At 41.4% G+C, this 21089-nt stretch overlaps 1 protein-coding gene across 6 annotated transcripts in view; it reads right to left on the bottom strand.

Moving 5' to 3' along the window:
* The window catches only part of UNK (unk zinc finger), a 45620-nt gene that overhangs the window by 14140 nt on the left and 10391 nt on the right, over nucleotides 1-21089 (bottom strand). For 4 of the 6 annotated variants that reach the window (XM_052808826.1, XM_052808824.1, XM_052808828.1 and 1 more), the window contains exons 2-10: nucleotides 12484-12693; nucleotides 10677-10853; nucleotides 10104-10234; nucleotides 9838-9973; nucleotides 8154-8271; nucleotides 7070-7154; nucleotides 5036-5178; nucleotides 3679-3726; nucleotides 2619-2819 (exon numbers count right to left, since the gene is read on the bottom strand). In XM_052808826.1, coding sequence (XP_052664786.1) covers nucleotides 2619-2819; nucleotides 3679-3726; nucleotides 5036-5178; nucleotides 7070-7154; nucleotides 8154-8271; nucleotides 9838-9973; nucleotides 10104-10234; nucleotides 10677-10853; nucleotides 12484-12693 — 1249 coding nt within the window. Of the gene's footprint in view, nucleotides 1-2618; nucleotides 2820-3678; nucleotides 3727-5035; nucleotides 5179-7069; nucleotides 7155-8153; nucleotides 8272-9837; nucleotides 9974-10103; nucleotides 10235-10676; nucleotides 10854-11916; nucleotides 12023-12483; nucleotides 12694-21089 lie in introns of those variants that run through there. The other 2 variants (XM_052808829.1, XM_052808825.1) reach the window with 2 other exon arrangements.

Below are 21089 nucleotides of genomic sequence, written 5' to 3'. Positions count from 1 at the left end.
GTTTTTTTGCTTTAAGGAGGAGAAAGTGAACAAATTTCTAAGCTAGTCCCAATTCCCACTGCCTTGAATTCATATAACACCAGTGAATAATGGAGCAAACTGACTGTCACCTCCAAGCCAGTCTCCTTTAGCTCTGAATAATGTTAAAAAGGGCATCAAGACATACATACATCAAGACAGAAATTCAAAGGGCAGGCTGAAATTCTCCAGCTCACTCTGTTGCAGTCAGGGAAGAAAACAAGGGACATAATTTACGAGTGAAACTGAATGTTTTCTGACCAGCATGGAACAAACCCACTGTACTGTGTGTCAGGACTTAGGAACACCTCCTGGTCGTGACACTGAAGTCCATCCAGTGCAGCCAGCATTTTTCCAGCTTGCTAAATCTTTCGGGACTCAGGAAAAGTATTTTTAGCTTTAACTGCTGGCTCAGCCTTACCACAAACTATGTGGAACCTATTAACACAGAAGGTGCATTTTTCATTCTAATAAGATAGAAACTATTTGTACTAGTTCTACAGAGGAAAAATGACAAGCCTATTGCAGAGCTGAGCCAGAGTGTCTCTTAAGTCTTCAAATATGACCGAACAAAGGTAAATGCCTAATTATTAGTCTAATTTACAGGGTATATGAGAATCTCTGGTGCCCAAAAGGGAATTACAGAGGATTTTTAAGAGTATGTAATTATAGATTAAAAGAAAATTAAATCAGGACACTTATGAGACACCTAATTTTGTCTGTAGAAGCCTAGCGTAAGGCAACTGTGATTACTTCCATCTATATCCTAATAGCTATTTATTCCAGTCATTTAACACAGGTTTTTGCTTAATTAAAGCCACATAAGTAAGAAGCTACCTGAATACAGTATCTTTGTAGTACAGCCTGGACTTCAGACACAAATGCTCATCATCTGGCCCTCCTTTTAAGAGTCCTATTCATCCTCCATCCCCTTTCCCCTGGCTCAGGCTTGCTGCCCATTTTCTCCAAAGCAGGGCCTCCCTGGCAACCTGCCTCTGCTGGCAGGAAACAGGGGTTCTCTCAGTCCTTCAGCTTTGGGTTCACTCCTCCTTTGCAGCAGAGGCAACAGAGAACGAGCACATGTTTTTTCTTTTGTTTCTAAACAACTGCTACAAGCTGCTGTGCCCGCAAGAAGTGCCAGGATCACAGCATGGTCTGCTCTCTACCCCCAAAGACGCGTTGCATCAATTTGCAATTTCCTAAGCCACATCCACATTAAGCAAGACAATGGAAGCATTTATAAGAAAGAGCACATGCATATAGCTTAATCTGTATTTGTCACTAAATCATTTTAATTAGACTAAACAGTGTTCAAGACTTGTCCTACTGCAAAGTTTGGTCATATTTTCCCAAAGTTGTAAAAATAAATAAAACCCACAGAGTCTGCTTCTAAGTCCAACTACTTTATGCAAGATCTTGTCTGGACGGGATATTTCCACTGTTTTCTCACAGCAGTGCAATACTAATGAAGCAGTATAAGCTTATTAAGGCTAGCTTCTTTAATATTACAGACAAGAGTTAAAACGTAGCCAGGTTGAAAGCAGCACTTCTTGTCATCTCTGTTTTCAAGCAACATAGACCAGGTATTTTTATTCCTTTTTGTATTTTTTTTTTTTTTTAAAGAATTTGCAGGAAATATTTTTGCAGGCACCTCTTCATAACAGTAGCTATTTCTTCCCCTAAATTGAGATGTTCTATTACATTTACAAACCCAGTGAGGAATAAAAACTGAGACCCAAGCTCTGGGTTGGACTCAGCTGACTTGAAAGGGATGGTGCAGAGAACCTATTAATTGCAACATCAAGAAAGGAAATTCACAGCAAGAAGTTGACTGTGGAAAAGCTCATGTGTGGCAGAAGAGATGGAAGAGACTGTTCTAGGCTTAGGGAGCAGTCTGAATAAGGCATGACACCAAGAAGGAGAAGACTGAGGAAGCAGCAAGGCAAGACTGGGATATCCAAAAGGGCTAAGAGGGAATGTCATTAGAGATGTGGGTTGGGTAAGATTGCAGAGGGTTCTTCAAATGAGAATGAGGAATTCAAATTTAATACAGAAGCCACAGGAGAGAGTCAAGGATCAGAATGATAAAGCCAGAGAAGCAAGAGAGAACCAACATGACATTTTTAATACACCGGAGAAATGAATGGTGAAAACAGAGGACAAACCAAGTCACGGAGATCAAGGTAAGAGTTCGGAGTGAGAACAGAGAAGGAAGGATGAGTTTCCATGAGACAATACAGCAAGAGAAACAGCAACTTCTGGCAAGGACCTAAATAAGGAAAAAGAAAGAGCAAAAGTGATATGTGGGCAGCTAGTCAGGGTCAACACAGGACAGAAGTTGTGAGGGATTAGGAAAACAAGCAGCAGCTCGACTTTTACAAACTGAGCGTGTGATGGCAGCTAGGCAGACAAGAACAGATGTAAGATGGAAGAGACTGGAAGGGAGGCTGAAAGCAACAGCAGAGATCTGAGAACTGCTAATGAGAATAGTGCTTTCTCATTTCTGTTCCTTGAAAAATAAAAATACATTCGAGCTAGACTGGGCAATTTCTCTTTCTTCCTCATCCCCCCAACTCTTCCAGCCAATATTCCCTACTAACCTGGCATTTGAAACTCTTCAAATACTCGGCCCCCACCTGATCTTCTCGCTCAAACCCCGGTGCTTTCTTGTAGCTGCCGGCTGCTGTTACTGAGTCTGGAGGAAAACCAATGGTCTCCAAGCTGTGTGGCTTTCCAATGGCACCAGGAGGAGACCCACATATATTAGATGGGCTTCCGAGACTGCTGTTCCTACAAAGAATCTAATAGAAGGAACAAGTGTCAGGAAAGTAGAGCTAGCCAGTAGCAACAACTCGGAAAGAGGCATCCCAGTCTGACAGTCAACACAAGCATACAAGCTTCCAGTAAACAGTAATTAAAAACCAGGAAAAAGCTCCAGTAGATACTGGATTTACAGTCCCACAATTATGGTTTTATTGTCATTACTTCGTACTGGAGTGCAGTCTTCTAAAAAACAAACTACAGCTCTAGTGACGTTTATTCTTTTTGAGGCCTCAGATGTGACTGATCAAGTTTCCAAACCTGACCAAAACTCTCTTCGCTTTCCTTAGGCCACAGTGGATCCTGTCTGCACTCTGAGTAGTAGTGTGAAGCCCAGAAAGGTGCTATGGCAGTCAGAACAACCAAGCATATCTGAGCTACATGTAATACTGTATCTTTTGCTTTCCAGTTGGAAATCTGAAAGTTTTAATGCAGGCACAAGCCAAGTATCAACAGCTGCATTAAAAAACCCAAGGATTTCCAACAGTTCCATTCTTTAGACTAATACCAGGGATCACAATCACATGCAACAAGGCTAGTTTTGCACTGTAGATGAAGCCACAGACAGCAGCAAAGGAGATTAAGATGAGTTTTAGAGAAAGCGCCTACCTGGATCAATGCAGATACCCCATTTCTCTGGGACAAGAAATTATTTGCCCACACTGGCAAGCATGACTGTGCTTCAGACATCATTTAGACAGCTACTGCTACCACAGGTTCAAATGTGGCACAGTCTGGGCTGGCATTAGAAAGAAGGAACATCCTACAATGTTTTGATTTTATTTTTATACAGACATTCTGCTGTCCATGCTTCCCTACAGTCGCAAAGATACTACTCACTGTGGTGGAGGTGGGGCTAGTTGGCAGAGTTCCTGATTTATTCCACACCTACAGTACAAATACAAAACAGAACAGGCCATGTGAGGCTGGCTGCTAGAGGGACCTTTTTCTCTGATTAATTCATCATGTAAAATGATCACCAGCAAAGCCATATTTGTTTGCAAGCTACATGCAGATGCCCTGTGGAGTGATGAAGTCACAGAAAGACATGTGTTGCTGTTTGGCATACATCCAAGGATTAGGAAAGACTGTTTAAAAGACTAAGAGCTTGAGATAGAAAAGACCTAAACGGTCTATTAAGTGGAAGATACCTTCAATTTCACTGCAGTTTCCAGAGAATTTAGATGATACATTCATAAGATGAAGGGGGTTTGTTTTTTACTGCTTTCCACAGTGTTAGTGAGAGAAAATATTATGTCCAGACTTCTCAAGATCTGTTTGGAATTCTAGCTGCAATCAAATTCAGGAGAACTATGAACTGTTAGGTTGGCTTTGGCACTAATAAAATAAAACTATCAGCTTCTCTTTTCAAAGAGGGGGAATAAGATCAAACAGAGGTCCTAAATGAGTTCACCTCATTCTGACCAGTTTCAAATGAGTTAAACTCATGTCATTTACCTTCTTGAAACCTCGACCAACCACTTGAAAAGGTTGCACACCTTATCAACAGTAGTGCAAACAAGACAGACTTAATGGACAAAAAAAAATCTCAGCAAAAATGAAGTGGTCTAGCATTCCATGGTCGTCTTATATGTCTGTGTGTATCTCTTCAGCATTTAAAGATCTCCCTTCTTGTATGTTCAACTAAAAATAAAGTACTACCAACAATCTGGGGCATTTCTCAAACATATTCCAGAGTTTAACTATCTCCAGAAGTAGGAGAGGGAGGGAATCAAGGATATCCTACAATGCAACACACAATATGCACGGGCTAAGCCTCTGAGATTACATATGTAAACAAACTCGATTGTAGTTATGTACTTTAGACGTTATTGGCTCACAGCCTTTAATGAGAGTACTTGGAAACTAAGCCCAATAGGTACCTCCAGACAGGAAGGAGTTGGACTTCATGTGCGGATGTATTCCACTTTCCTGAAAGTACATCAACAAACTCTGCACAGAAGGGAAGGCTTAGAAATTTTATAGATGAGAGGACAATACTAAAGACACTGAATTGTATGTTCCAAGCAAATAGATCCCCTCTGAAAAGTGTGGAGCTGAGATCTAAAAGAAAAATGCTATATCCTTTGGGCTTTTGGATAATTAAGATTTCTCTTCTTGGGAGAAAGAAGTACAGTGACACAGAGAAACCCAAATTTATAAAATATAGACAAGGCTTCTCCACAGTGCTACATACATTGCTAAGGTCTGGGGCATGTGGACTGGAAGGGCTGACTGGAACAGAATCACCAGCTGCCGATGGCATATACATCACAGGGCCTGTCTGTGTCGGGCTAGACACAGCCGAGGATTGCTGTAAGTCTTCATTGAGCGCAGGCTCTGGAAGAAATAAAAGCACACAGAACGTTACTCAAAGCTGTACAATTGCAACAGACCACAAGACATTTAGGAACAAGAACACCTAGATATTCTTGAGAAGAAATATTCCACAAGCCCCTACTTGTAAGTATAGAAGCAAGAAGAAACCTTATCTGGCAAACGGCTACTACTTATCTAATATTCCTTACATTGTTACTGTCATCACTTGTACACTGTGCTGCTCTTTAGTCCATTAACACTGCTCCAAAATTATCTTCCCTGCATGAACTGCGTGTTATTCATTCAGCTGTCTTGAACTAAGCAGAGCTTCCTTCATTGCTAGGCACAAAGTTGATGGGTGCATTATAATCAGCTGAGGGAGATAAGTTTCCATCTGTGCTCAGTACAAACCATTATTAAAAAAAAGAGTAACGTACATAGAAAGGCATACACAAAAAGAAAGTGTCATTGGCTTGAAAGGTAAAGTGGAGATGCTGTAGACTTGTAGTATTTACATCTAACACAACTCAGCATCTTTACAAAAACCATATAACTGACACTATGCCTGTATCGCAATATCTTTTAAGTATTGGTTTCAACACATTTCTTGCTAATAATCAGCAAAACTCATGCTAAGAGCAGATACGATAAACGGTCTCCTGTTATTTTAACTGAATTAGGCCCTCAGTGCTCACCTTGCTAAGAAAGGACTAAAAGCTACAATTCCGTAAGATGGCACAAGAAGTAATCCCGTTGGAATGACCTAAGTACCACAGAATGTTACTCTGGCTTTAAAGCAGTATAGTATCAAGTGCAGTAACCTTGTTAGGAATAAGGCATCTCCTAAACAAAAATATTATGTTATACACAAGGGAGTTTGCTAAATGCTGTTTCTTTATCAAGATTTCATTCTCTCTTCAGCTTGTTGGATCATACTGTGTAGTTGCATTACTATGTTTTGGGCCATTATAGCCCACAGCTCTAGCTATAACTACTGCTTGTTGACAAGGCTTCCTATAAAAGGAACTGCATAACCTGTAGAGAATTTACTGTCACCATTCCTTGACAAAGGCAGCAGTTACTAATTCTACCATTTACAAAGGATAATCAAATATCAAAGAGATTTGCTCAAGGTCATGTAGTGACCAGTATCAGAGCCAATCTATTGAATTCCGAGTAACCTGCTCTAATTGCTGCATATTCAACAGTGAGACTGGAGTACAGAAACTGAGTAGGAGCCATGGGACCAGGAGCTAACCATTTATCTATGAATGTTAGTACCCACCTGAATATAGAACTCCCACAACCAAAACAGCATCACTAGTTTACATTTGATGAAAGTGAGGATTGAAATAATGCCCCATAAATGATGGAGCTATTGAGAAAAAGACGATCTGAGGAAAAGCGGACAAAAAAGCTGCATATTTTTCTTCTCCAACCTGACTTAAAGAATCAAACTCTAAGCAAAACTTCTTAAATAGTAAAATAGTATTTAATTTTTAAAACTGATCAATATATTATCTAAAATTAGCAATTTTATCCTCAGCTTTTTAAAATACAAAACTTTACAATTTAGCTAGGTACAGTTCATCCACGTACAGAAGAGAAGCAGCTTTCTCTGTTTCCGTCCTCCTACACTGAGCAAGCGAGAGGGAACAGAGGGAGATACTTCAAGAGACAGTGCAGTTGAGAGCTAAGGGCTGAGTCCTACAGACTACCTACTGCCTTCAGCTCTGCCAACACCTCCCACACTAGCACGGTTTTACAGGAATTATCAAAATTAATACTTTGGTTTTGAAAATCCTTCACAGAAGCTCTAGTTTAGCAGCCCTATATTTTAAACTATCTATTTTGGCCAGAAGCTCTCCATAGCTCAAATATCGATGAAAGACGAGAGAAGCAGCCCACGTACGTTCTACATGTGCAAAGGCACAGAAGGGTCCTCGGGGACAGCTGCCAGACTGCTGCATATCATTGCATTTGGTGGATTTGTAGATCTAAGGATGGGAAAAAAAAAAAACAAAAAAAACAAAAAAACCAGACATGAATAGGAAAAAAAACAGTGACCGGCAGCCCAGGTACAAAAGTACTACGGAGAGACTCGACAGCAAGACAGGAACACAGATAAGAGGCGCAAAGGCCAGCAGAGTTCAGGGTGACCATTTCAGTGCTTTGCTTCCAAGTAAGGAAAACCCGCTATAGTTATGGAAACACCAGAATATGCCCATCACAGCTAGAGCTCACCCAAAGATCAACCCATCACACATCAGCTCACCCAAAGGTCACCATTTGCCATAAAGTCCCTCAGCCTCACTGGAAGCTCCATGGATATTACAAATAGTAAAAGGTAGGAAACAGTTGACAGATGACAGCACAGAAAGTTACAGCCACATGTTTGCAAGGAAAATAACAAACCATTGACAATGATTGTAGGAAATGGATTATTTCCCTTCCCCCCAGTTTGACAGGCGGTGACAATGGTTACTTTGCCGATACAGGCTCAACAAAGCTTTTCAACACTGTAACATGAAGCAGACTAGGACAAGGTCTTAATTACAATTTCTGTAAGGATATTGGAATGCTCTGGGCATGCTCACAAGTAAAAGCTTGGTGGTTTTTAGCACCAGTTCACAGGTATCTATGGTTTAGTGCGTTCATCATTAACCAAGAATTTTTCCTCAAGGAAACAGATGCTGTATGCTTACCAGCAAACCCACATCACGCTTTCAAAAGGACCCCCATACATGAGACTGCTCTTACACTTGGGTTTTCCCCTACTTTTCTTACCTCTTCCCATACATTCTACCTAATGAAAAGGGACCCCCGTAAAGCAGCTGATTTTCAGCTTACTTCCAACATGCAGTTTCTCTATAGCCTAGGACCACACTGCAAGCAGCCCACATACTCTCCCAGCTGGCACACTAATTTACTTCACAGGACTGGAATGCTTTTGCTTTTCTAGTCAGCTACCAAATGGAGTGAGCAGGTTACTGTACCTCTGGATGGAACTGCTGTTCTGTGCGCGTGTGGCAGTATTGGCATGAGTCTCCATTTTCACACTTACTGGGATCTCCCCACTCATCTCCATGTTTCACACTGGGACATGGCGAAGATCTGTGTAAATAAGGTGGCAGGAGAATACATCAGACTCACAAACGTGCTTCGAGCTTTGCTTCCTCCATCAGGAGGCAGGTTTGGCTGCCCACCCTCAGCTGTACAATCTGTTTGGCTGGCTGCTGCTTCCCCAGCCCCCACCCTGCTGCTATTGCATCTTCTTCCCCTTCCAATTTCCCAATGAAAGAAACATGGCTTAACTCTCCGTCTGAAACCGAATACAACCTGAACCAACATAACTTAACAATATTAGCAGCTGATGTGATTAGTGTCAGAAATGCTGGGTCTGGTTTCTGTTTTGGAACTGTACATTCATAGAAAGTTAATAAGTTAATTGGCTAATCCTAAAACACATAATACCCTTACAGTGGTATGTTACCAGGGTTATAGTATGGCCATGTGGAAAAGGGGCTGAGTCAGGTCACTGGGGAAAAGGCAAGTCCATTTTCTTTCTCCCAGCCAGGAACGGTTCTTTTTCCCAGTTCTGAATTTTTGTCGTGACCTACTTCCCTTGCTCTTCATGCTCTTAACCATTCCCTCAAACAACAGCAGAGGGAAGCAGACAGCAGCAGCAGCCGCCTGCACGAAAGGCAGCCACATCAGCTGGGGGTGGGGAAAGCAACACAGAAGCGAGTGGAGATCGGGAGGGGAGAAGGTTTCACCTCTTCCCTTCCCAAAGGGCCCAGGCAGGGGCAGAAAGCACATAGCTGCTGCCTGAATACTGGCTTAGTGTTTCTGTTTCTCCTGAAAGTGTTGGGATTAATGTTCCTTTGATTTTTATTTGTTTAAATACAGGACTTCGGTGCCAATTCAAAAATTTCTGTGAATGTTGGGGGTGGGGAAGAGAAGCAAGAACATCCATGGTATTTTCTCTCCTGGCTTTCTGGTCTGCTCTTATGTTTTTCAAAAAAGAACTAAGGAAAAGCCCCACTGAGACCGCAACAAAAGCTCTGTTGTGTTGGAGGAAATGAGGGCCTATAACTTGGATGAAATGTGTTCAGGGAGACACTGCATGCTGAAAAATCCAGCGACAGCTGAGTGATGAGAACACCCTGGTGCCTCAAAAGCACAGTCTTTAGCAGTTGGTTAGGAATGCATGTCCAGCTACAGTACTGGTCACACCGTGCCTCACGATTCCCATCACCAGGCACACACAACAAGCAGCTTGATGATTCTGAATCCTTTACCATGAAAACACTCTTGTGTGAGTTTGTTTCTAGATGGGGATTAAAACTTTCTTTTGTTTTCTTTTTCCTGCACTGCTTTCTAAAGCAGGAGTTTATATGGTAAGGGCAAGCCAGACACAGGTTCTGTTTGCTATAAAAATCAGAGTTGTAACATGATTTAGCAACAGTCATTTATCAGAGTTCCTATATACAGGAAAACTCCTTGTTTAATTTGTTACCCTTCTCCTAGGCAGAAATAACAGTCCATCACATCTGTCAGTACAGGCCTTGGAGACACACTAAAAAGCTATCTAGTGGACAAAATCCTAGATCCTTTGTTACACATTTCTATTACACCTCACCACTCAGCTGGGAAATACAATATCCAGGACTGCAGTACCTGTATTTGTGTTTTCTTGGGCTTCTTCTTCTGTCTTTGCTATTGTGGTAGTAGGGACAGGCATAACCCTGGCGACAGAGACGGGGGGGTTTCTTACATTGTTCTGTCTTGTAATTTCCCAACACATATGTTGTATCTGCAAAAGAAGCAACCAGTTAATGGGAGATGACCATGATCTATATTTACTATACAACAGCTTTTGACAGGAGCAGGCACTCCACAAACACCAGACTTTCCCAACCCCACAGACCCTAAGTGACACTCACCTTGCCATCTTGGCTCCTCACTGAGTATTTTCTCTATCATAGCATGGCTAGCAGCGACTGCAGACTGACCCTCTATGCCACCTTCTGATGTAGTCTGACCATTCTGCAAAGCCTCCATTGCCTGAAGCTCCCTTTGTGGACAGAGTTAAATGAACATACAGACTGAGCAGATGAAGAGATAGATAAATGTGTATAAAAACTGACATACTGGAGCGTGTTAACAACTCCTAAGCAGGTGCATTTCATTCATGCATTTTTTGGTCAGAACATCTTTAGTTGAACAGCAACTGCAATACATGTTCTTCATTCCCTGGGAATTCCAGATGCGTTATTTTGAGGCCCTCCCCCCCAATCTGACTCCAAACCACAGCACAACTCGTTTAAACTGTGGTCCTTTCCCCCATTTTCAGTATCTTCCGTGGAGATTTTGTAGATTTGTCTTATTAGGAATGCACATATCATCACCTCAACCCTAAGCATTTCATGCTGAAGTAGTACTGTCCTTCAATCATCTGACTTTTCATTTGGGTACAGAAATTACCTTTTTCATTTACAGCCCCAACCTCTACTAACCTGATGTCATACACTGGAGAGCGTAGGTCATGGGGCCCATGAGCAAACGCGCAGTGGACTCCATTCTTCGTGCAGTTTCCCTTGGAGTCTGTCTCATGAATACAGATTCCAGTTTTGTAGTAGCGCAAGTGATACCTCCTCTCTGTGTCTCCAGTAGTTCTATGCAAGAAGGGACATCTAAGGTACAGAAGGAGGGGAAGAACAAAGTTCAGTCACACAGGTGACTCAACACTACCAGAAGACATATTGCCGATACAGGATGCTGCAGTTAACACCTTTGCTAACTCTCCCCCTTCTCTTATACTGCGCCTTCCAACACTACACAGAACCCCTAAACCTGTCACTACTCAGTATATAATAGTTTCACTCCCCAAAAGACTACTGGATTATTAAGCCAGCAGCAGCTTATTATTCTAGTCTAGTGACTGCCAGGGATCTGGAAGAGAGCAAGGACACTGTCAAGGTGTTCTGATATACTAGCCATGATTGAAGGGACATCACATGGCACATACCATTTCCTCAGCAGCACATCTAGACTTCGTGCTGTTACTGTTTCCTGCTGATGTACTGCTACAGAGCTGTGACAGTCTATCTATAGCCAGATGCATCCTTTATGCAGAGCACAGGACAAGAAAGGAGAATTACAACACTACCATTTTAACTTATGTTTTGTTTCCCCTCTTAGGCAGAAAAAGAATAATCTACACTGAGAACTAAAAAAAGAACAAGATGGAACAGGTAAAGTTCAGATATTGCAGCATCAAGCTAAAAATCAGCAGAAAGTTCCGAGATGGCAACAGTTTTCATTCAGAGTTTGAGCACGATATGAACCAGTGATCTAGAAGCCAAAGCCCCCACATATCCTATTTCCAGTCTCTTCCAGTTCTTTTCTAACAACGAAGAAAGTATTGAAACTGACGCTTCAGGCTGGGGGATTATTCCATCCTGCTGTAGTCACAAGTTCTTTACTTAATCGGGTAATAAAAAAAAAATTGTTTTCCTGATAAGTAGCATTTTTCTGTGTGTTTATACTGGCACTGTGAAAGGGAACTGAAATTCCATCTTTCTATAGCATCTCTATATAAAACACTCCCTATATTTGACCACAGTTTGGCTACACTATTTAATCTTCCATATCTGTCATGTGGCTAAAATTATATTACTGGGTTAACCCTTTAATTGCTGGTGTCTGCCACATGCACAGCAGAAACACTTGCATCTCTGCTCCAGTTAAACTTACCACAGTCACAGGGAGAAAAGACCCAGTAAGACAAACTCTTCCTCATGTTGCCTTATTCTGGGTACCTGTCATTTCCCTACTGGCTTCTTAAAAGTTCAGGAAGACAAAATAAACTGGCAAGTAACTGATACAATTTAAAAAGCTGGGGATAGATAATTCAGGGGGCAGACTAGATGACAAAGCTCCTCCTCTTTCTTCAATCTGTTAAAAACTAAGCTACCCTGCTAGTGAGCAAGAGCTATTATTTGACAGGCAGGGACTTTCTGACCCCATTCGTCAGTGAGCTGTTTTTCCCACCTCAACTTTTCTGAAGATGCCAAGGCTCATGAGGACAGTGAATGATGCAGGAGGCAAATTCCCATCTAAGTGACCCATAGTATCATCTCTGCAGCAGGCCTGGAGCACATGGGTTGCTATTACAGTTTTTACATCTGTTCTCATGTTACGTATGTTACAAAGCTGCTTTACTGCTGACTTGCCTCATCTCTACAAGAACTGGCTGGAATCATCACCTGGACTGATCCCAAAAGCCTAATGCCTGAAAAGCAGGGTGCAGTCTTTACTTACTCATCTCCTTCTGGGCAGATTCCTGTGGTCTCGTCATACTTGGTACAGTAAATGTCAGGGCTGTAGTTAAATGTACCGTCCCGGCGGCGGATAGATCTGCGACGACGCTGGTTGACAAAGTGCCAGTGGAAGCAAGTATAGGGCCGGTGCTGAGTGCACTTGTGCTGCACGAAAAGAGGACACTGCTCCGTGCGGAACTCCTTCAGGTAACTGCAGGCAGAAATCCAACAGCAGGAGATTAGGACCAGGATGCTGGTCAGAGGCAATATCCAATCACCCTGCAGAGTCCAGGCGAAACCGAGCTGCATCCATCACAGAGATGCCTGCTGTCCTTCCCACACCCTCCCCTGCTTTCGCTCTTAATAATGGAGGCTGGAAGCTGCTGGTTGTCTGTAATGGGAAGATACCAGTTACCACAAACATGAATGCTAACAATAGCTGAAATTGTTTTCTATTGTGCCTTTCCGTATCATTTTGAAGAGGCTTTTCAAGAGCTTAGAAAATAGTTTGTGAGAAAATAGAACTCTTAAGTACCTTTCTATCCATTTCTATCTCTAAATCTGTGACCTATCTGGGCAAAAGGAGGTTTCCTTCCTATATGTTCAGTTTAAAAAAAAAACAAACCAAAACCACTTCCTTGTAGCCATGTTTAAAGCTTCAAGTTAATGAGAGAAAGATTTTTAAAAGACTCTTTCACACCTCATCCTCCTGGTTTAACTTGGCTTCTTCAGTACATGATTGACTATGAAATTAAAATTAATCAATTTCTCTCTTGCAATCTTGTGAATTCAGGACTCAGTCTTGAAAAAGCAGGATAACTATCCTCAAAGTCCTGCACGTTTATGCTGTTTTAATTTTAATATGTAATTCTCTGAAAGTACGTGTCGTCTTTTATCCTGAGAACTAAAGAAGTCACAAGCTTTTATTTGTGACACTAATAACAGTCTCTAAACCCAGATTGTAGAGGATTACAAAATGGTTTAGATCAACATAATGATCTGACTGTGATCTGTGTGTAGGTGCTTACAAAATCCACGCTGCCTGAAACCCACTAGCTGCCCTGTATTTATAGGGAACATATGAACAGTTCAAGTAGCTCAGACCTGAATCCCACCAGGTTCGGTCTCAGAGACACCTCCAAGAACACAGAAGGCCCAGAGCATTCTGGTCTCTTATGTTTACAGGTCAGTTTAAACAGCGAGTAACAAAATTTGTTGGTCAAAATAAAAGTACTAGTATTCTGCTGCAAGCAACAGGATGATATAACAGCAGATGTAGACTCATTTTAAACTGCATATGTACTCCGAGGCAACAAAATGGAGTATAGGAATTTGTCAAGTATTCATTCCCATATTGGACGATCTTTCTATCATGTTTCTAAATAAATGGAAAGATGTCTGATGACCAAAGGTGTATTTACAGATAATATCGTCATGCTAGATTCATTCTGAAAGCAACATCTGTAAATAAAGCCTCCTTTCCTCTTTACTGCTGGCTGAAGGGAAAGCCTCAGGAAAATGCACAAATTCAAAGAGGTTTCATTTGTTTGCTATGAAGAGAGAATATCACTGACAAGAGCTTTCCTACATTGGATTTTGCAAGCATGAAAGGATAAAAGCTCTTCCCTCTCTTCAGCCTCCAAATACTCCAGACTTGCAGGTTCCACTGCTTTGGATCTGCGAACCTCAGGGCTGGAGAGTCTCTGCAGGGGGCTGTAAGCCCTTTTCAACCCAAGCCCATCTGTCCCCTGCAATCCAGCGTGGCTGGAACAGTATCTGCATTGGGGCCCAAGGCTTAACATCAGAAAAAAAAAAAACTGGAGCCAGCGTGCAGAAACAGGTCTGTTTGGAGTAGGTGAGGGCTAACAACATCACTTTGTTCCTTTTCACTTCTAAAAAGCCAGCTCCATTCAGATGGAGATCCCTACTCCAACCACAGCAGCAATTCATCGGAAAACTGAATGCCACAATAAAATTAATCCATTCTTGAAAAGCTAAGCTGTTGGACTACGTACAGTTGTAAAAGGTGGAATTCCACAGATTATTTTATCGGCACACTAGTAAGACTTAGAACAAAAGTGACTGTAACAACATTTAGGTTAGAAAATGAATTAAATAAACTTAAGCAGCATGATACTTCGCCTGTCATCCACAGATACTACACAGTCACCAACCAGTCCCTTCTATCCATACATCTCCATGTACACCTTAGAGACACGAGATTTACGTTACCCCCATTTTACATACCAGACAAACTGCAAAACAGCTGGCTACGTGCCCCGGCCAGTATCATACAGCAATCAGAGTTTGTGACAGAAACCAAGAGCATTTAAACTCCTCCATCTTCACCGAAGTGAATCGTCCTGGGCTTAATTTGAAGAACAGCATCCTGAACCTCTTCAAGGCTCTGGAAACTAAGGGGAGATACCAGGCCTACACAACCTGGGTATCAAGCCCAGCACTCCGACTTGTAGTGATAGGCATGTAAAAAACACTGTTAAAAACCTAGAATTTAACAACTGCATGATCAACCCAGCTTAAACAGCTTCCCTTTAGCAGGAGAGTTTTAAAATGTACACACTGCCTAGGGATTTTGGTCTCTGGAGTGTCAATTGTTGCTGAAGAGCATTTGAAAATTAATTGCATTTCATGATTGGCTAAACTCCCTGGAGAAACATTTATTATAATGTAAATGAAAGATAATTACATAAGTAAATGGTTCACCTGAAAAGTGTTTAACACCTAACTTGCTTCATCAGAAACTCATTCTTTAATGCTGTCTATTAAATAAATGATCTCTCACTCTTAATTTCAGAGAAGTCCTGCAAACAGGTACCATTGAGCTCCATACAACACATTAACTGTGCATGATCACCTCTGCAATAGATCCAACAGAGGAAAAGGAGAGTTGTCACATTAAGTCAGTCATTTCAAGCCTTTCAATCACTGCTTTGGGTTTTTCTCTTTTTCAAGCCACTATAACATTTTAAATCACCCTCCTCCACAATAGCCTGAGTGGTAAATTGCCTTACAGCCCTGTATTTTCTTGATCCGTGAAGTGAGTTTTGGCTCCTCTGGGAGTGCATGGACCACTCAACCAGCCACTTTGTATTAAAATATATGAAAGGCATCTAAACCACATGTGTTTTGGGAACATAGAAAGGATACACAGACCACACTACCGCAATGTGATGTCTCACAAAGCAGAAAGCTATTAATATTTCAGTAGCCTCTTTGCAAAGGCTCTAAAAAAAAAAAAACACCACACAAAACACTATCATGACAGATCATTCTGGTGTCAATGGTCTCTATAAATTTTTTCCCAGAACAGCTGAGAAAAGGAATTTTGGAATGACCCTTGAAACTGAAAACATGTTGATAACTGGTACACATTTCACAGCATGTCAGCCAAACGCTGTGTCTGTACAGGAAAAGGAAATCCAGCAATGATAACTTGCATTTCTCAACTCCTCTCTCAGGAAACTCTACAGCCCCCACGAGAGGCATAAGAATTATTACCCCCATTTTATATAGGAGTTACTTCTATATTTATCTAGAAAAAAACCCAAACCAAAACAACAAAAAAAGTGAAACTAATCAGTTTTGTATTGGTCTACTTTACATGCACTTTCTTTTGTATGGGTGTGTATGTCATATTTTCAAACCCATACAATTTTTAAAAAAATGGAAACCATGTAGCACAGTCTTCTTCCGATACTACATTAACATCAACAGCAACATCTGAATTCCTACAGGAAATGTTATCATTTATGAGTTCTACTAAACAAAGACAAATGCAATTCTAAACAAATAGGACAAGACTGGCCAGAACAATGCAGATCAAAGTCCGCAGCCTGAATTGGACTTGTTGCCGAACAGGACGGACACTACTGGAAATGAAAGCTTCTTTCACGAGGAAGACAAGAGGAGAGGTTCTTAGGCTAGCTTTGGGAACTCCCAGAGACCGACAGGAACGGCAAGTATTAGAAAAAAACCCAATGCTACGTTGCTGAAATTCCACTTCCTCTGGTGTGGGATGTGGGAAGGGGCAGTAATTACTCTCTGCAAGAATTTACACTAGCAGGGAAACTGCTAACTGTCTTTAATTGCCAGTGGCAGCTCCACTCTCCAGGACGGGGCAGCAAGTGTTTACATCTGCAGCTAGTAATTGCAGCTAGTTCCCCCTCTGCCCTGGAGGAATTGAGCAGCAATCTGCTCTGGGAGCCGCATGAAAAAACATGAGGGGAAAAGGAAAAAAAATAGCACTTCCAAACACTACCACCAAAAAAAAAAAAAAATTCAAACCTAGAAAGGAGGAGGTAAAAAACGAGAAACCAAGAAGAAATGCTAACCTAGAAGCTTTAAACTCAAGAATTGCAGCCTTGTCCTGGTCACATTCATTGCCTGCTGCTGCAGAGATCTCTTGCTTTGCTGCAGCTTTACTGGTCTGGCTCTGTTCACACTCAGTGCACTCAAGCAGCTCAGCCTAGAGGATACCTGCATCCGTACTGCGTTCCAGGACTGCAAACTTCCTGCCAAAGTTGACATAAGTCACACATGCAGCGGCATGAGCTCAATTCAGGAAAATATGCTGGTAATGCACAAAGACAGCCGAGTTCTAAATTCCTCATTAAAGACCTTACCCAAAGCTCCCTGAAATCACTGGAAGATGGACACTGACACCAAGAGAGAAGTCTCTGCTTTGTAACAGAGGGATCAAGAAGACTGGGGAGAGAAACAATACTGAGGAGCATGGAAATGAAGGATTAAAACCAACTCTTCCAAACTCTTGTTGCTCCCATAATGCAAAGCTGGGCCCTCCTTTGCTTGTGACACCCAAATAGCTTGCACTATTTGAAATTTTTACGTAGGCCCCAAGACGAGCTCCTCTCCTTTGCAGCCCTCCTTGCTCCACCCAGTCAGTCCCCTTTCTGCCAAAATTCCTCTCGGGCCCAAAGAGAGCACTGAGGTTCATAAACAGGATCTGAACCTTCTGCAGCAGTACAACACCAGAGAGAAAACCATTAGATAATTATTTGGCTAATCCAGACTAAGACACTGTCTGTAAATGTAAGACAATAGTGAGAGCCAACACCGCTGTCATCTAGATTTCACATACATGTGGGTGTGTTTACACCCATGAAACTATGCTACAGCACCCTTAGTAAAGGCCCGCATTAAGCTATTGGTACCAGTGCTGTTTATCTGGTGCTAGACCAATGTAAACTATGGACATCTTTTACACTAGCGGGCAGGTCCCCATTCAAAGCACTGGCTGCTGTCATTGGGGCTCCATCCCTGCAGCTGCTCCTTGGTCACAAGAAACTAACCCAGAGAAGGTAGCCCAGGCCATGTTCAGACAGCACAGGTTCTGGTCATTTCTGTAAAGTCCAGCCTGGTATGGACACTTTACCTAATTATTAGCAACGATATTAGGAATACTAGTTCAGGGCTATATAAAGATTCTTAGTACTAGCCGCTGTCCAAAACAGCACACAGAGGCAAATCTAGTTAAGAAATCTACAAAGAAAGTGTTTGGTTTCGGGTTTTTTTTTTAAACCAAGGCTTAAGTTCCTGATAAAATTTCAGGTATCAGCAAGAAAATGCTCTTCTGCCATTACCATTTATTTTAGTCCTGTCTGCCTTCTCTCAGCAGAGGATCACACCGGCAAAGGTATTAATTTCATCGGCACAAAAGTACATGGGAATGCTGGGGACTTTTGCCGGCACTTTTATATCAGTCATGTCCTGCTGTTTCAGACAGGACTACATGAGGCCATAGACCTCTTTGTAAAGTTTCAGGTGGTCCCAGTTCACCTCTCTTGTAGACAGACATCCTTCCTGAAAAATGCAGCCTGAATGACAGAGGTCACTGCTCTCAGCTGCTCATCAGCTTTCCTTTGCTGCAAGTTCCTGTTGGCACTGATCTGTCCAGACAGCAGGATGGAGAAAGTTTTCCTAATTCAGTTTAGGGTAAAAAAAAAAAAAAAAAAAAAAGAAAGAAAAATCACCAGCTTAGCTTTCAAGTTTAAATTAGTGGTTGGAACTAACACGGATAAAATTATCTGAAGTAAACCAGGGTGTGCTTACCCAACAGACTGCCTGCAAAGTAGGCAGCATTGCAAAACCCAGGAGAGAATATCTAACCATGGATATAGATGTTTCTAATTCAATAATGCTTATCTATTGAAAATATTTTCAAAACTGCTATTTTCTTCTTAAGCTCAAAGAGCCACCCCACCACAAGAGGAAAAGAGCTGTCCATATTTAATCAGCTCTCTAAATTCATTTCACCCTCATAAAATTTTATTGCAAAAGATGATATCAGACACACTTTAAGTAAGAAGCCCATGACTCAATTATTTTCTTTTACTGAACTGTGGTATTCCAATTGAAATGAGTCAGTGGTGCATGACAGAATCTACTTATTCCAACAGGATACTCAATAAAAATCCTGCTAATGCACCTTTCGTTTAACATATCATTACTGATAGAGAAAACCCATGATATGCAGTTCTGACATTGCTTAGGAGTTTTTGCTCTTAGGGCAAAGAAGATGTTCCAGAATAAAGGGGGGGGTGGGGGGGGGTGGAGGGGTGAGGAAATAATGGGGATTTAAAGAATAGTGCTGTTCCAAAATAATTCAGAGAAAGGGTTTGATACCAGCATTCCCATGACATCTTAGAAAATGCTGGCATTTCAATGCAAAGCAAGCTTCCTGACAGGGAACATAGCCTTCGACTCTCAAGATTTCTTGGGATTTGGGAGAAAAAAGTCAAACAAACAATCTAACTTCATAGGAGTTGTAGTTCCTTGTTCCCAGGGGTGGACACAAGGCAACCAAATCCCTCAACCGACAGCTGCAGACTACCAGCAGCCTCGTTTACAGCCTGCCTAAACCTCTGCACGAAAATGTTTAGCATCCTTCTAACAAGAGCAGTAGTTAAGACAAGTCTGTTTCAATAAACAATATTTTTTTTACTTACTGGCAGATGAAATCTAATATTGAAACAGAGCCTCACACCAATCACTGCTGAATATCAAACAATAACAAACACTTTTAGCAGCAACCTTGAAGGTTTTCATCATGATTTCAGGAAAAGTTCTGACCAGGTTTTACCAGGAATCTTTATCAGTTACTGTGGCTCACCATTATTGGATATTTCCCCATTTTCCATATTTAATGGTATTTTTGTAAATAACCTCACAGATCTGACCAAACCCTCACACTTCACACCAAGGCTTTTGCCTATGCCATGCATCACTTGACACAAAATGCAAACATCTCTTTCAGTACATCTCAACAATGATCACTCTATCTGCCTTTCCATAACCTCAACAGCCAGGTGCAGTTTTGTAAACCTTGAAAAGATTAGAAAGCATTTAAATCTCAAAGAAAAATATATGGATCACTTTATAAAAACAAAAGGCTGACTGTGAATGCGGGGAAGGAAAAAAGGATGAGGAAAAAGTTTCAGTAAGCTCACATCTGTCAAGAAGATAGACTTCACATGCCTCAGTGTTTTCTTTATCACCTAAATAAATTGAACCATCAACTGGAAAAAGGTCACACAGCAGACAGCACTGTGTGATTTTAAAGCTGTTAGATTTCCCCTTCTCCATTAGAGCTTGACAATAATGTCAGTCTAAGGGCAAATAAAGTGAGAGTTGGAAAGACTTATTACAGATGCATGGAGTTGGGCTTGTTTGGTTGTGGAGGTTTTTTTGTTTTAAGAGTTCACATAACTCGTTGTGTACCTTAGATCAGAAAGACAACTGCTCACATCCATAGCCCACAGCTCCCCCACTTTTTGCTACAGAAATAGGTAGGCAGCAGTCAAGTTTTCCTTTTTCTAGGCATCTGATCGATTTAGCAAGTAAAGTTGAGCTGGATGCTTGCAAATAAATGCTAAAGGATAGTGTGTACTGCAGAAGCTAACGTACAAACTGCTGGATTACAGAAAACTAAGGATAACACACCAACAAGTACAATAGTCATATTCAACAGTAACCTGATCGTTACTGTAACTCTATTTCTGGATTTCAAAGATCATGGGGTGGACAACAATGCAACTAATTCAATTCAGCCACAACGAAAGATCTATCTACTACCAATACTTTATAGATAAGAACTTTGACCGCAAAAGTTCATGCTAAAAATGACACGTGTTGGCAACAATCAGAAATGATCAGGACATTTTTCAGTTAAAAGAAAAATGTCAGACAAACAGTTGTGTCTTGTCTACACTGAAAACCTAAGGAAAAACAAAGAGAAACACTACAGCATGGTGCCAGCCCATCACAGGAAGACAGCCTCGCACCAGTTTCAGGCAAAACATTGTTTGGTTTCCACAGTTATAGCAAAAATGGCTCTGTTTTGAGAGAAATACCATGTTGTAGCTAAGTAGCTCACCAATGCTGTGTCTTGATGAGGAAAGAAAATCAAGGCTTTCAACTCAGAGTTAACTCAATAAAATGAACGTTTATCACATTTGTGAACAGTCAAGACACGAGCTCCACTGAACTACAATTGCGTTACAGTCTGCGGGTGTCAGGGAAAAGAGGTGCTTATTCAGACTTCCCTTGAGCTGTGCATCCCTTAGGCTT

This window comes from Harpia harpyja, chromosome 14 (assembly GCF_026419915.1).
Source record: "Harpia harpyja isolate bHarHar1 chromosome 14, bHarHar1 primary haplotype, whole genome shotgun sequence".
Classification (NCBI taxonomy): Eukaryota; Metazoa; Chordata; class Aves; order Accipitriformes; family Accipitridae; genus Harpia; species Harpia harpyja.
The sequence above is the reverse complement of the archived record's forward strand: the minus strand, read 5'-3'. Positions and strand labels throughout refer to the sequence as shown.